The sequence below is a fragment of the Engraulis encrasicolus genome, chromosome 13, assembly GCF_034702125.1.
Source record: "Engraulis encrasicolus isolate BLACKSEA-1 chromosome 13, IST_EnEncr_1.0, whole genome shotgun sequence".
Lineage (NCBI taxonomy): Eukaryota > Metazoa > Chordata > Actinopteri > Clupeiformes > Engraulidae > Engraulis > Engraulis encrasicolus.
The window spans coordinates 55,587,403-55,603,559 of record NC_085869.1 but is presented as its reverse complement, the minus strand read 5'-3'; the positions used below and the strand labels follow the sequence as shown (position 1 = coordinate 55,603,559).

The 16,157-nt window shown below is 40.9% G+C and overlaps 1 protein-coding gene across 2 annotated transcripts; it reads left to right on the top strand.

The window, feature by feature from the left end:
* Nucleotides 1–1,877: 1,877 nt before the first annotated feature.
* Nucleotides 1,878–15,757, top strand: si:ch1073-416j23.1 (rac GTPase-activating protein 1). Of its 2 annotated transcripts, none has more exons than XM_063214736.1 (17): nucleotides 1,878–1,990; nucleotides 2,852–2,943; nucleotides 3,383–3,585; nucleotides 4,646–4,785; nucleotides 5,032–5,104; nucleotides 5,454–5,507; nucleotides 6,746–6,841; nucleotides 9,490–9,634; nucleotides 10,079–10,377; nucleotides 11,068–11,226; nucleotides 11,849–11,947; nucleotides 13,170–13,368; nucleotides 13,578–13,683; nucleotides 14,038–14,170; nucleotides 14,390–14,483; nucleotides 15,405–15,510; nucleotides 15,625–15,757. In XM_063214736.1, the coding sequence occupies exons 2-17, from the start codon at nucleotides 2,856–2,858 to the stop codon at nucleotides 15,680–15,682; spliced, it is 2,052 nt and encodes a 683-aa protein (XP_063070806.1). In that variant the 5' UTR covers nucleotides 1,878–1,990; nucleotides 2,852–2,855; the 3' UTR covers nucleotides 15,683–15,757. The 2 variants fall into 2 exon arrangements, with proteins under 2 accessions (XP_063070806.1, XP_063070808.1); XM_063214738.1 differs by lacking the exon at nucleotides 1,878–1,990 and adding an exon at nucleotides 2,025–2,070.
* The last annotated feature ends 400 nt before the right edge of the window (nucleotides 15,758–16,157 follow it).

Below are 16,157 nucleotides of genomic sequence, written 5' to 3'. Positions count from 1 at the left end.
GGTATACTGTATACTGTATCAGTCAGCCTGCCCATCAGACAATCTGAACAGAAAATAATACAATTAGAATGTATTTCATTGTCACATGTGCTGTAAAAAGACTGAAAGCATTTTTTGTTTTTGTGGGTTTTTTTTACTATTACAAATGTTAATGCTGGTAATTTAACATGTGGCATTACAGTTTTTCTCGAATGCTTGCACACAATTTCTGGTACTTCACACACAATTCTCGGAACATCTCACCCATTTCCCAACTCCCCTAACCAATGTCACTGAACACTAAACACAATTCCTTCTTTACACTCACACAGTAGATTCTGCATTGTTCATTTAACACTTAGAGAGTTGATTTGACATCAGTTGGACTTAAATGAACTCTCTAGGTGTTGAATTAACACCGCAACATTTACTGTGCACATTTCAGTTTTAAAACACACTCTTTTCAAACCACTACACACAATTCTCTGGATTACACACAATTTTCATGAAGAAAAACCCTGGTTGTCGCATTGAACACACTGTCATTCAAAATACTAAAATCAACTGCCATACTAAGTTCACTTCCTCAACACATGGGCAAACTCTCTTCATACCGGTTTACAATCTGAAATCATCACCCCATAAGGACACACATTGCATGTCATATTGATGAAAAATGAGTGGATGCAAGGAGAAAACACATTTGTTTAGTTTTTGAACTCAAAAATATGTTATACAAGACATCACTTTCATGTGGTTGCCCAATATTTTTCAATAAATTAGTGCAATTTTTTAAATGTCAGAAAAATATGTAAAATATATACACATCTGTGTACTCCGAGTCTAAAAACAATATTTCAGTATTTTACTACAGAAAAATACCCTCTTTAGTAAGTAGAACACTGAAGAAAATAAGTTTCTACTGTGTTTCAAGTTGAGTATAGAGTTTTACCTTCTGCATATTAGTGTTCAATGGTTCACATAAGAGTGTATTAAAATGACTGCTTGTGTGTGTCATTTGAGAACAAAATGACCTTTTTAGAAGAGAGTACATTGTTTTGTAGACGTGCATTTTTCAGAGGTAGTGAGGAGTTTTGCCCGTTGTGTGTGAGGTTTGGAGATTTGTGTGTAGAGTTTTGATAATTCGAGAACTGATTCCGAAAAATGTGTGTAAGCAATCGAGAAAAACTGTAAGTAAATGTTGGGATTGCTTTTGTGTCTCCAGACCAAAAGAGGGCAGCAGAGCCCTATTCTGTCCCACATTGGACTCTTCTTCTGTGTTCACTACCAGGGGTGCATCCCAATATGCGACCTTGCTTCCTCCACTTGTGCTTGTCTCCTCGCCCCGCCTCCTGGCCCCTCCTCCGTGGAGAAAACAATAAAGTTTCCCAGCTGTCAGCCTAGCCAAAATAATTTTTGGGGGACTATTCTTCATTCATCATCCAGTTTGCAAATGAGAAAATTACAATTACGCTTTTGCAAGATATTGAATTCATTTTCCATTGTCAGTGACATCATCATGAGATCACAAGCAGGCAAGTGAGCAAGGGAGGAGGGAAGTCCGCATATTGGACTCCACTCCAGATGTCATCTTGGGGTATAAATCAATCCACTTACTCCTGTCTTTCCCTGTAGCCTCTGGACTTCTGAGTCAAGGCTCAATGCCATCGATAGCAGAGGTGTTATGTTACAAAAAGCACTATTCAAAGGTCATTCTGTCATTTGTTATCGGGATGTTGAATGAGAAGAAAGTCCCCCAAAAAGTTGCTCTGTGCCATTTGACAGAAGGAAAACCATATTATTTTTTTCTCCTCAGAGACGCAAGCAACACTGAAGCAAGAGAACAGAAAAGACTGGAGGACACTGAGGCACAGACTGGAGACTAGAGGACATAGATTGGCTGGCACTCGTGGTGTTCTTGATTACTCACCTGGCACCCCTGATGTTCTCAATTGTACCCACCTGTGTCTTCTTCTGTCATCGGTACTGTTTCATTCCATTCCTATGACATGTAAGTCTACTCACTCTTTGGTCAAAGTGTCTTTGGCACTTATGGCCTTGAATTTTGCTGTGTTTTGATAGAGGTCATTAGTAAGTTCTCTGTTTTTGAGTTAAACCAACAAGCTTCCTTTATGCTCCCTTGCTTCCTTCCTTGAGATTATTAGATTGTCTCTTCATTTAGTCCCACATGCAATGCCTGGGTCTAATGTGCCTAGCACTTTTTGATGACATCTTAGCTCTTCTAGTCCTTAGTTTTTGTTGTCTTTTGTCCACAAAACGTGAATCCTGAAGACTGTCTCTCCACTATTGTGTGAGAGATCGCCCTCTTGCCTAAACAATTGGGACTGTGGTCTGCCTGCCAGAAGGCCCTTGTAACTAGAATATCCACTGAGGTGTTTGTCATTTTTCTGTATTTTTAATTAGGGGTGGGAATAATGGTTTTAACTGTCCAGTGGGCGACGGTTTGTATTGACCCCTTCATATATGTGTTTATCCCAACAACATGTTTTAAAATAATCCAGAAAGGTGAGTTTGGCCAACTTGGGACCCCCTATAGCAAGGACTACCATCCCCTGTCCTACCCACAGGTTCTGCTCATGTTTTGTTTTTGCAACCTTGCATGTTATGGTGCTCTATGTTATATGTTTCTCATAACCAAATAGATATGTAGAGATAGGTTTCCCGTTGACGAACATTCGCACTGTGAGGAGGGGCAAGATGCTAAGCAGCCAACCATGTGAGCGCATGTTTGAGTGACCGCAGGTTGGAGAGGGACCCCTAGCTGTTCATTCAGACAGGAATGATTGTAAACGTTATCTACTCCTGCAATAGCCAAATCTCCTGACCTTTGACCCTCCATTTCTTCCCCCAGCTCTATGATGGAAGATCGAAGAAGTGTTGTTCAAGACGCCTTATCCCTTGTCCTTCATGGATCGATACTGCTTGATGACGACATCGAGCTTGGTAAATATACCTTTGATCTCTCAAATGTTTTATTGAGCAAATCAGTCTTTTGGGTGACCTGATGCCCTTCATTCATGCATGATGCTGTTTAATCCAATACAATCCCAACACGATCATGCATGACTGGGAAGCTACTTCAACAGCATTATATAAAATCATTGCTGAAGAAGCAATAATAAGGCATCAAATATTGCGGGCATGTACAAAAGAATGCCTTTTTCAAATGTTTCAATTTTGTTGTTGCCAAAAACAATTTTATATATTTATCTTACCCTCAGCTGGTTACCATGGAGTGAACCTTATTTTAAATCTCTCTCTCTCTCTCTCTCTCTCTCTCTCTCTCTCTCTCTCTCTCTCTCTCTCTCTCTCTCTCTCTCTCTCTCTCTCTCTCTCTCTCTCTCTCTCTCTCTCTCTCTCTCTCTCTCTCTCTCTCTCTCAGCTTTCCTGCAGGTGGCGCGTGACTATGAGACGACCCGTGTCAAGTGGCTGCATGCGGAGATGGAGCTGAAGAAGTGCAGGGAGATGCTGGCCAAGTCCGACCTGCTCCGCTCTGCTTTGGAGGTCCAGCTCAAACACGCCCGCAACCAGGTGGACGTGGAGATGGGGAAACGCCTCAAGGCAGAGGCCGACAATGGCTTCCTGGTAATCAAACTCAATTGTTACGTTTACATGAGCCATTTAATTCGGAATTGACTCCAAAGCTTAATTCCGCTTTGAAAGCGTTATGTAAACACTAGTGTTGTACCGATACCATTTTTTGGCCCCTACAGTATATCCGATACCTGGCTGTGCAGTATCGGCTGATACGGATACCGTACCGATACCACCCTATTTGCATAGTGCATACTACTTGGATGTAAAATCATTGCATGGCTTTGTCAGGCTGCTGCCTACCTTTGTGAAACAGGAAAAAGACTAATATAAAGTGAATCCAGCTGATTTTTTTAAATAGTTTTTAAATACCTCTATGAAATAACTAATAAGTTCATGACTGCGTTCAAGTGTTATACAAGCATTTGTAAATGGTATCGGTGCCCTATTTGTTGGTACTCACCGATACCACCATTTTAGTGCCACTCCGGGCCGATAGTGGTATCGATATCGATGCAACACTAGCAAACACCTCTTAATTCCGAATTAAAAGGAAAGATCAAAGTAAACTCGACAGAAGGGGGAAAAAAATGAAAACGAAATACTACAAAAGCATTGTCCCCTGATTACTTTAGGCCCACTTGGAAAATGCCCTATGTGTCATTACCAGTCCAGCCCTTGGGCTGCAGAGGCCTCGGAGCGGATGCGTGGGCATCGAGTCTCACTAATTTAAATTTTAACTGCTTTCATTTAAAATGGTTAAATAACTTGCAGGGGTGAAAATTAAATTGGGAAAATCAGGAAGTGCGCAGAAGACGAAGACCTTCTAATGCGCAACACTGTCCTTAATTTTGTCAATGAAGAAACTCAATATTGAAGAATAAATGAATAGTTCATTTTTATTTTTACATTTTTTATCGGCGTTTCGGGCTTACACCCTTCCTCAGTCTGAAAATTGCCATTTCACACTGAAGAATGGTGTAAGCCTGAAATGACTGAGGTGATTAAAGAAATCTTTTTTTTTTCATTATTAATTTATTCAGCATGAAATTGGGTCATCCTTCTTATCAGCTTTTTCTGGGAACTTTTTTTCCTCCTCTTTGTTTGATAGGTGCGGCAGATGAAATCGATATGCGATATACTCATCAGTGACAGTAAGACAAGCTCATGTCTTAGTGAAGAACAGAGGTCCATGCTTGCGGAGATCAATCATAAAGGATTCTTCATTCCACAGAAGCAGGAGAGACGCGCGTAAGTAACCGCATTCACCACACAGGGTGGTCCAAGTGATGCATTTAAAAAAAAAAAAAAGTTATTGACTCAACCCAACCATGTAAAGGAAGGCGTTTTCATTGATGGTATGATTTGTGAGGATTAAACACGTGTTGTGTACATGTCATACATGCATTAACACATGTGGCATTCATACTGTGAGTGTTTATAGGCCTATAGCAGCCTAGTAGGTTTTTACTTCAGATCGTCTGATGTCTTGTGCAGGTTGACGTGCATCGATGAGTCCTCTTTCTACTCGCATTCCGACATCAGTTATGATCGAACTGATGATGATCTGGTATGTCTTTTATTTATTCTTTTTTTATACTTCTTTGTTGCAGAGGCCAGGGATTTAAAAATGTCATGTGTGTTTGAAAGAATAGGCTACATTTGAAGGGTTCAGATGCAAAGTCAGATGCAAATGGGCTGTATAGGCCTATCTAAAAAAAAATCTGTTAACTCTCCATATCGTTTTGTTTGGGCTTGACTTCTTGTATTTGGAAATAGCATGTATATTAAATGACTCAGATTGGGATTACTTAGAGAAAATATTAAAATATAATTTGTTACAGCTTTTCGAGTGATTAGAGTGATTTGCATATGAACTCTTCCTTTTTTCAACACCACCTGTCCCATATCTCTTCCAGGATTTGGACACTGCTATGCTGAAACCCCTCAAGTCTAGAGCAAAGGAGAAAAGGGTAAAAGATGTCCTTAATTACTATTGCTTTAGTATTACTACCTAAGTGGCCTACTAATGCCTCTTTTCCACTGCCGGTTTTCTGGTAGGCATACAGCTTGACGTTACTTGGCCACCACTTTTTGCTTTACGATTGAGCCATGTTGTCTTACTTATTCGAAAAGCAGAAAGTGGCGGCTGAGTCATACTTTGTCGAGCTATAGGCCTACCAGAAAAACGGCAGTGGAAAAGAGGCAAATGTGTACGATTGTCCTCTTTCAATCTTAGATATCCATACCCATAGCTGTTTTAACTTTATCAGGTTGTGGTGATGAATGGGAAGAAGCCCACCGAAAGTTGTTATGGCTAAGCTGTCAGCGGGGAAACTGTTTTAAACTCCTTCTTCAGGTGAAGGGAGGGATCTGGAGAATCCACTTTATTCCTAGGAAAATGGGCGACGCTGACTATATGGAAAAAAGTGGCCTTGGGTAACATTCATCCCATAAACTCAGTTTGGTTTAGTTATTTGTACAGCTATGAACGGTTAAAAATGTGTTCCCAAGCTTATTTTAAAACCAAAACTAGCACGTTTTTAAATAACTTGTTTCACACAAACGTTTGGGAAGTGTTTGCCTGGGTAGCCCATTTGTTTATGTGGGTTTTCAGCTAAACCGGATATTGCACCCCTTTTCTGTTGCTACAGTAGTGAGCCCAGGAATAAGGTAGATAACCAAAGATGCGTACTACCCATCATCAATGCTACAAAGTGGGATCAGGTCCACTCTCCTAAATGGGCGTCACTTGTCCATTGAACGCTAGTCATTCTGAGCCACTTGCCAGTCTCCTAATAATAGGGGCATGACTGCCATAGGATGGCAGCTTAGTACCTTGTCTCCGTATTGACTATGGAAGAAAGACCTTTTCAATTGTTTCTGGTGTAAATAATTACTGGGCATTCCCGGTTTCATCAACCAGACTACAGATGGAGTTCCTTGGATGAGGATTAAAACAGCTATCAAATTGCACTTAGAAATTAACTTTTTGACCTGTATGCATGGGTCTATTCACAATGGTGGTAGTTGATATACATGGGTGGGCAACACAAATTTGGATAATAAATACCTATATGTTCCACAGTAGACCAATTTGCATAGTGAGTAGAAACAAATGTGTACCCTTTTTTTAAAATCTGGACTATAAATGTATAGTAGTAGAGGGAGATGTGTTGATTCTGAACAAGCTGTGATGGTTTTCCTCCAGAGGTCCTCCATGGGGACCAACGCCCGGCCTCCAAGAAGACGAAGCCGACGCAGTGGGCGGTCTGGGGACTTGCTGGCAGTGAGGCCAATAGAAAAAGTAAGGAGACCATAGGAGAGCCATTGATGCGTTGTAATCTATGACCTAATGGTTTGGGAGTTGGATTAGGCCTCAGGGTGTTGCCGGTTTGAATCCTAGTAGAGAGTTACTTGTGCACAATCCCTGGTGCTGAACAAAAAGATTACGTATTTTTTTAAAAAAAGGTTCGCACACTTCTTTGGATTTTTCTTCTTTAAGTTATTTTTTCTTCTTTTTATTCACTCATTCATTGGCAATGACGTTTGTGTCACCAGGTGAATCAAGGTGAGGAAGACAGAGAGGTCGAAACGTCATTGCCAATGAATGAGTGAATAAAAAGAAGAAAAAGAAGAAAAAATAACTTAAAGAAGAAAAATCCAAAGAAGTGTGTGAACCTTTTTTCAAAAAATACGGTTTGAATCCTACCCTAACCAGTAGAGGCACGGCTGGAATGGCCAACAAACCACCTGGCTGGGCATGTTTGGATTAGAATTGACCCCTTGCACAATCAAACTATTTTCATACTACAGCTCCAGGCCTTTTTATTAGAATACCATGAAAAAGTTGATTTATTTCCATAATTCCATCAATAATGTTAAACTGTCATGGATTGTAGATTCATGGCCCAGTTTTTTAACTATTCCAATCATTATTTTTTTTCTTTTTATATACGTTGGCCTTCCAGCTCAAAAAACCCATGAATTGGGGAATTCGCATTATTAGAATATTGTTATAAAATCACATTTTTCTTCATCAAAATTCGGGTCACATTAAATCAGTTGAAATTTGGTACTTTCTACATAACATGCAATGGTCAATACTTGGTTAGGACATTCTCTGTCTTCATAATGGCCATGATGCGTTTAACATTGAAGTCAATGGCAAAAACAGTGCATGGGAGTTATGGAAGCCCAGATATCCTTGATGCTTTGCTGTCAGCTGTTCTTGTTTGTTGACCTGGTACCCCACACTTCACTCTTCAATATACCCTGTAGATTTCCATGCCACGTTTTGGCGCTAACTCACCAGTTTAATTCTAAATAACCAGAAATGAAACCCTATTGAAAATGAATGGGGTTTAATTTCTGTTGAGTTAGAATTAAACTGGTGAGTTAACACCAAAACGTGGCATGGAAATCTTCGGGTATATTGAAGAGGGAAGTGTGGGGCACCAGGTCAACAAACAAGAACAGCTGACAGCAAAGCATCAAGGATATCTGGGCTTCCATAACTCCCATGCACTGTTTTTGCCATTGACTTCAATGTTAAATGCATCATGGCCATTATGAAGACAGAGAATGTCCTAACCAAGTATTGACCATTGCATGTTATGTAGAAAGTACCAAATTTCAACTGATTTAATGTGACCCGAATTTTGATGAAGAAAAATGTGATTTTATAACAATATTCTAATAATGCGAATTCCCCAATTCATGGGTTTTTTGAGCTGGAAGGCCAACGTATATAAAGAAAAAAAATAATGATTGGAATAGTTAAAAAACTGGGCCATGCATCTGCAATCCATGACAGATTAACATTATTGATGGAATTATGGAAATAAATCAACTTTTTCATGGTATTCTAATAAAAAGGCCTGGAGCTGTATATCCTGCTTGACTTGGTCTAGTGTCTATACAGACCAATGGGCAGCCCCTTCTAAATTGTGTGTCTGTCCCTATAACAAAGAAACAAACAGTATCAGGCCCTGGGCACTTGGCATGCAGAGAAAATGCCCTGTGTGACAGTTATCAGACCAGCTCCTCCAGTAGGTACTCAATGGCCAAAGTGTCTTTGATCAAGGCACCGAACCTAAAATTGCTATAGGCCCTAGGGATTCCACTGAGCTGAGGCTTTTATTTAAAATGGCTTATATATATCATGCAATGTTTATGGTGAATAGGTTGCGGGGCAATTGCCTAGGGCCCCACGAAGACTGTCCACTAAAGGGGTGCCCAACAGTCAGTCCTACCATGGTTAATGCCAGCACAAATTATTCAAGAGGGCCCCATGTCTATATGTTGCCTAAGGCCCCCACATAGGTATAACCTGTACTGGTTGGATGTGCAGTAAGTTGTAGGCTTTTTGGAGCATGTTTTGATGCTCATCCAAGGAATTTAACCAGTTCTGGTGTAATATTGGGGAAACTTGTGTCGTTATAATCAGGGAAACCAATGGGGGTTGCGAATTGGGTCACATGGTTGCTTTGGTCACATCACTTTGATTTATCTTACCATCAGAGCACAGAGAAACAAAGTAAGTAAGATGCATCAAACCCTTACTATTCCTGGATCCGTGAAATGTCACGTGAACGCCCCTTTAGGAGCCCTTCGGTTAGAAGACTTTTAGAGAATAAACTGAGAATAAATGGAGTTTCCTTAGCGCTGTGGATGGCGGTAGTGCACATCTTATGCAAGCCACCACTGAAAAAGAGGAGAAGAAGAAGAAGAAGAAGAAGTGGACAATGCCCCCTTAGAAGACCGAACTTTAGCATACTCCTTTGCATTGGGTAGGCAGGATTTGGGGTATCTTACTGTACTAGATGAATCTTTGGTAAAACTATGGGGTCTGCGGAAAAGTGACCACAATTACCATCACTCAAATTCGGCCTTGAACGTATATTGACTGATCAGGCTAATGACTCCCATGTATTTTTTTTCTTCTTTTGTCAGATTCAGGAAGAGACCACTGTGGTGCGGGCGTCAGTTAGCACACCAGAGAATGTCAGTTCAATCCAAATCCAAATTGACATTGCTCAGGAGCATGTGGACAAGGCACCTCTGGCTCATGTCTATGAGAGATTCCCATCTGTTTCAGGTAAAGATTGGCCTTTTTAATATATATATTGTTTTATTACCTAGCATTTTATTTATTAGGCTAGTTCTATTATCTGTTAGTGGAAAGAAGAGAGGGAGGATAACAAATCCTTAGTGAAAGAAATTGAAAACAAAAAAGTGTACTTTAAGGCCATACCTATACAATTTCAATTATTGCTCAATGCATAGACATGAGTTGTAATCATTGAGAGTCTGTAGTGGTCGCATGGGGGGAGGAGGGTGGTTGGAATGTTGTATAGTGTTGTTGTTTCATCTATGGTTGTAGCAACAATGGTGTGCACTGTTATGTAATGTAGAGGACACAAGTATTCTTCTAAAACTGCTGCGCCCTTTCAGATCAACCCTCTGTGTGAACTTCTAAAACTGCTCCCCTCTTTCAGATCAAACCTCTGTGTGGACTTCTAAAACTGCTCCCCCCTTTCAGATCAAACCTCTGTGTGGACTTCTAACAGTGAGTCCAAAGTTGAGGGAACAACTGGGTGGACTCCTAACTCTGCGTCCAACGGTGAGGGAACAACTGTGTGGACTCCTAACGGTGAGGGAACTACTGTGTGGACTCCTGATGGTGAGGAAACTACTGTCTGGACTCCTGATGGTGAGTCCAAAATGGAGAGATCAGCTGTTGCCAACATGGAGGTGACATCCACGGAACCCAATCTGCAGCCAGAGGTTCCGAGCCCCGCCGAGGCCAGAACTCGGCGTCACGTCTTTTTGTCCAAAACGGTAAGTGCTGCTTCATGTTATCCAAATGGATATGCAAACAGCTGGATGACTTTAAAGCGCTTGAAGTTCCTTCTCCAAAAGAACTTTCTCGCTTTCTGATTGATGTTGGAGGGAACATGACTTAGTTGTGCTTGTCTGATCCACCCCCTTCCACTTTCCTACAACTTCCCTTTCAGTGTTGATTCACTTAGCGTCAACTTTTGGCACAGTTGCTCTAGTGAAGCTGTGGAACCAAATCATACTTTTCATTAGGGTTGCAGGATTATTAAAATAATCATATATCATGATTATTTGGGTCAAAATCTGAATCACGATTATTAGTCACGATTATAGATTTTTTTGCTGAATTTTCTTTTAAATTATAACAAAATGAAATACAACCAAGAATGAATTATATACGAGATGAACAAAATAAAACTGAATTGTAATAATTATATGTAAGAGGCAATACAAAGAAACTTAGGACAGATTTCTGGCCGAAAACACCAGGCTGTCAGTATGTTCTGGCTTCAAGGACGCTGGAAGGCAGGTCACTATTGTCACAATTAAATCCTGATCGAAATCACGAATTCGATATCCCTATTAAATCATGATTTTCGATTAATTGTGCAGCCCTACTTTTCATGGTATAGTTTGACTTGCTTTTTATCAACTGTGTAATATGTGATGCATTTCATTTCTTAATAACAGGTTATCAGACCTGAGACATGCGTGCCGTGTGGAAAGCGAATCCGTTTTGGCAGGATGCACTTGAAGTGTCAGGACTGCCGCATCGCAACGCACCCAGAGTGCAAACTCAAGTGCACTGCACCATGCTCTCCAGGTGCTAATGGAGCCCCTTACCCCGAGGTAACTGGCTCACACTATGGTGCTGCTTACATGTATGCGATTTTTTTTTTTTTAATCTGTATCTACATATAAATGTGACATGGATACATTTTTAAAAAAATCACTGTGACAAGTGTGTTTTATTGGTAGCCCCTTGAAGGGGAATATATTTTTTAAACCAGAATTTTAAAGGGGATTAAAACTCTGTTTGTGTAAACGAGAAGCCAAAATGGTTGCATTTTCTAATGGAAATGAGAAAATGACCCTTGAATTGTTTTTTTTTTGCGAGCTATTGAATTAAACTTCTGTCGATGTCATCATGACACCACAAGCACAAGGGAGGACGGGAGCCCATTGTATCCTGCCCACTCCATCGTTCCTCCAGCCTTTTATCTTCTTCTGTCCTCATAGGAGGACGACACCAATAAGGTTTCCCTGGTGTCCAGCAGTGCAGCGCAACCTTTTTGGGAGGACCTAGCTTCATGTAATGTAATGTGGTGGTAGTGATGGTCACACTAGTACTCTGTGACCATACTCAAGAGAACTGCACGTACAAATAGTATAGTAAATGTATTGATCCCCAGGCAGAAATTACGGATTTGGGGAAATTACAAATGTTGTTTTCATTTTTGTACTCCTCTAGGATGCAACTTTGGAGAGCTTTGCACCTTCCACCCATCCACGAATCCCCTTAATCATTACGCAGTGTGTGAATGAGATTGAAAAAAGAGGACTTCGGGAGGTATACATATTTTGTTTACTAAATGACGGCTGATTGTTCTCTATAAACTTAAAGGGACACTGTGTGAGATTTTTAGTTGTTTATTTCCAGAATTCATGCTGCCCATTCACTAATGTTACCTTTTTCATGAATACTTACCACCAGCATCAAATTCTAAGTATTCATTATGACTGGGAAAATTGCACTTTTCATACATGAAAAGGGGGATCTTCTCCATGGTCCGCCATTTTGAATTTCCAAAAATAGCAATTTTTAGCTGCAAAAATGACTCTACTTGGGCCATACTAGAAAATATGTGTTCATTACTTAGAAAACTTTCATGTAAAGATCAAATTTGGCAATTGGCAGCCCAGTTTCAATGAGCAGCATAGTTGCAGTACCCTTTTTGACCATTTCCTGCACAGTGTCCCTTTAACGGTACTTTATTTGTTGTACGCATCATGTACACTAAAATGCTGGGGCAGTATGAGAACAGCCCCACCGTTGCAGTGAGCACTGCTACTCTGGCTGGGGGTCATCATGGCAGTGCCCTGTCTGTGTGAACAGCCGGGGAAACTCAGTGGGTGAAGTTGTTTATGAAAGCCCACTTGGGACAATTCCCATGGTCATTGTGACACAGCACACAGTGCTAACAGTACACAATGAAATTGCATTTATGCCTCACCCGTGCAAGGGGACAGCCCAAAGGCTGCCCTAAGGGAGCAGTGCGGCGGGGATGGTTCCATGCTCAGGGTACCTCAAGGATGTAGGAGGACTGGTGGACTCCCACAAGAGCAATTAGATCCACCTAGCCCCCTGCCCAATGCTTGTAGTGATGGGTGTTTGGTGCCACCTGATTGTGACTCATACACCTGCAGGCAGACATGGGTCATTGCAATACCTGGCCCAACCTCCGCCAGCAGCCAGATAACAAGGCTGTCTTTTCAAAGTGAATAAGAATCAATTGAAAAGTGAAAGCATAGTAAATACTTTAACTTTTCAAGCACCCCGTAAGCACAATGCTGAATTGAACTGAATTGTTCTAATTGGAAAGAGAATTGTCAGGGACACTGACATCTGTACAACTGACAAGTATCTTTGTTAATTTTGAGTGCCTCTGTTAAATCCTTTTATCATTTGGATTTCTGACTTCACCCCTATTAGACGAGTTCCTCAGTAAATGATCTCAAGAATCTCCTGAGTGCCCAATTTGTCTTGTGCTGTTTCCCTGTGTGATGCCCAGAGGGGTATTTACCGCGTGCCAGGTGCGGAGCGTATGGTGAAGGAGCTGAAGGAGAGCTACTTGGCTGGCAAAGGCCCCCTCCAGCTCAGCAAGGTGGCAGACGTACACGTCATCTGTGGACTCCTCAAAGACTTCCTGAGGAAACTCAAAGAGCCTCTGCTCACGTTTCGGCTACACGAGAAGTTCATGGAGGCCAGTGGTGGGTCTGCCCTCTCGTGTGTTTGTGTGTGTCTGTGTGTCTGTGTGTGCGCGCGCGTCTAATTCAATATTTTTATTGTCATTTTGATAATAATGAGAAGAATAAGAATTGTTAAGTATTAATTCAGTATGTATTGTGCTATTAGATCATATATTATTTTGCCCGTTTTTACTTTACCCAGAATGATTTTGATTTTTATTTCTGGTCAGAGATCGCAGAGGAAGACAAAAGCAATGCGGTGATGCGTGACATCATAGAAGTACTTCCTATAGCCAACAGGAACACACTGGCCTTCCTCATGCTGCACCTGCAAAGGTAACTTACTCCCTAGTTCTCAATATCATTCCTGCAGTCGATTCCTCCAGCCTCATGCCTCTATGTCCTGTGGAAAGATCCAAGGGAGGACAGATGAATCATGCAGCTTCATCTACTTTGTCGCCTGTCCTCATCCTCTCACTTTTTCATGTATTGGGACATCCTCAATGACTAGGCACTCAATTGCAAATGGGGGGACCCCTAGTTTTTTAATACTAAGGGGGGCGTTGGCAGGCTTATGATGAGGTCAAGGGAGCCTTTTGTCGTTTTAAGATTTGTCTTTCATCTAGGACAGTGGTTCTCCACCTTTTTTTTGAACAAACATAACCCCCTCCATGTTTCTACTGTCCAAAGGGTAATACAGAGTCCCCTGTGTCAGATGGACCTGACTAACCTGGCCAGGGTGTTTGGTCCCACTATAGTGGGCCACAGCATGCCAGAGCCAACACCCATGACCATTATGAAGGACATCACCACGCAACCCAAGGTGTGTAGCACCGTTCAAGTTCAAGTTCAAGTGTACTTCATTGTCAAAAATCTATGTAACAGGGTTAGCAGAGAAGTTTAAAATTGCGCTCTATGGGAGCTGTAGAATGTTTGAGTGAAAATCTAGAAGAACAGGATTTTTACTCCCAGCTCCTCAAGGGGTTAAGTCGCTCCGGATGAATGTGTGTGTTACATGTAATCTAATGCTCTGAAATGCTAGGTCATGACGAGACTGCTGTCCTTCAAGGCTGAGTACTGGAATGGCCTCCTAAAGACTGAGGCTAGGGTTAACTCCACCCCGACTAACTCAAAAGGTGCGCATGATGGTGTAAATATTTTTGACTGTGTAGGCTACTATGTAAGACATCACACCAGAGGTGGCCAAAGTACAAGTAGAAGTAAATGTATGGTGTAAGTACAACACCAGCACATGATATTACATAGCAGTTGCACCAGGAATGTCATTGTACCTAATGAGGATGATAGTTATTGTTGTTGTAACTGAAAAAAACCTAAACACCCAAAAAGAATACCCCCAAATTTGATCCAACCACCGCAGAATCGGGTACATCGCTCTATAACTGTAGACCAATTACTCATTAAAGACACTTGTGTTGGAGCTTGAAGAAAACTATGGCAGGTATTGTTTTTTAATTATAGTTTGGCCACGTCTGCACCACACCAGGGGCTGGATGTGGCCTGCCAGATTCATTTTTTTTTACTCTACAAAGTCTGGGGCTGGAATAAACCAAGAATGTCAAAAAAATAGTCTTCTGCCCTTTACAAAGTTTCTGCAGGTTTTCAATACTTGAGAGCTCTGTTTTTCTTCCGTCATTTACAGTCAATGCTTTTGATACACTCGCTGTCATCCACCTTGAAATTATTAACTGCGATGTGATTCCAATATGAAGCAGAAATTTGTGATGGCTTGCAATTACGTTACTGGTCCGGCCCACGTAAGATCAAATTGGCAGTACTGTAGGTGCTCCATGGGCCGAAACGAGCTTGACACCTCTGCTCTATCCAGGTGTGACTACATTAATTATTACATTTTGCACCCTTCAAGCATGCTTGTGTACCCCTAGTGGCACACTAGTCCTTGTTTGGGAGTCACTGATTAAGGCGAACACACACAATTTGAAACATTGTTGTCTCAAGGTGCTTCAGTCAGTATGAATGGTTTCCAGCTATTTTTCTGCAACCCTGCTTTCATGTTTTCTCTCGTTCTTATCCAGATAAAAATTCTTCGCCACATGTGACACCTGGCACTTCTGGAAAGACTCAAAGCACCAGTTCCCTGAAAGGGAAAATATGGAATTTTGGCAACAACACCAATAACACGTAAGTAGGCCTATACTGTATAAAGGAGTGAAACTGTTTTGACATGTCCATGTGATTACATTTGTCAATCTTGCAAATTTTTTATTTCTTTCTCCACGCTGTCTTGGTTTTCAGAAGCAAGCCTGAACCGAAGAGGAATCGTTTTTTTACATCTCCTACAATGAAAAATTAATAAAATATCTAGAATTGTTTTTTTATGGTTTTAAAAAGATGTTAAATAAAGATAATGTATTAATTAAGAACAACACATGGTGTAGGATTTGTTAATTCTCCACACAATCTATAACCTCTACAATGGATTACTGTACAAACAAACAGAAAAGTAAAACTGTGCGATTGCCCATGTGTGATCATGCATGTGAGTTCTTTCATTGAACTTAGTGTTCTGCACGTCATTCTGAAGAACCTTGAACTGGCATGGACAAATACAGATCAATACCAAATAGGCCTATGTACTGTATAGCACAATATCACAACTATGAAGTTCACTTGGTACTTACAGACAAACACACCCTTGGCTACTGTTAAAACTAATAGGCTTCAGTGTTGGGCAAGTTACTCAAAAACTGTAATGCATTACTGATTACATGTTACTGTCTTTTCAAAATAATCCCTTACATTTAAAATAGTAATACTGTAGTGTAAGG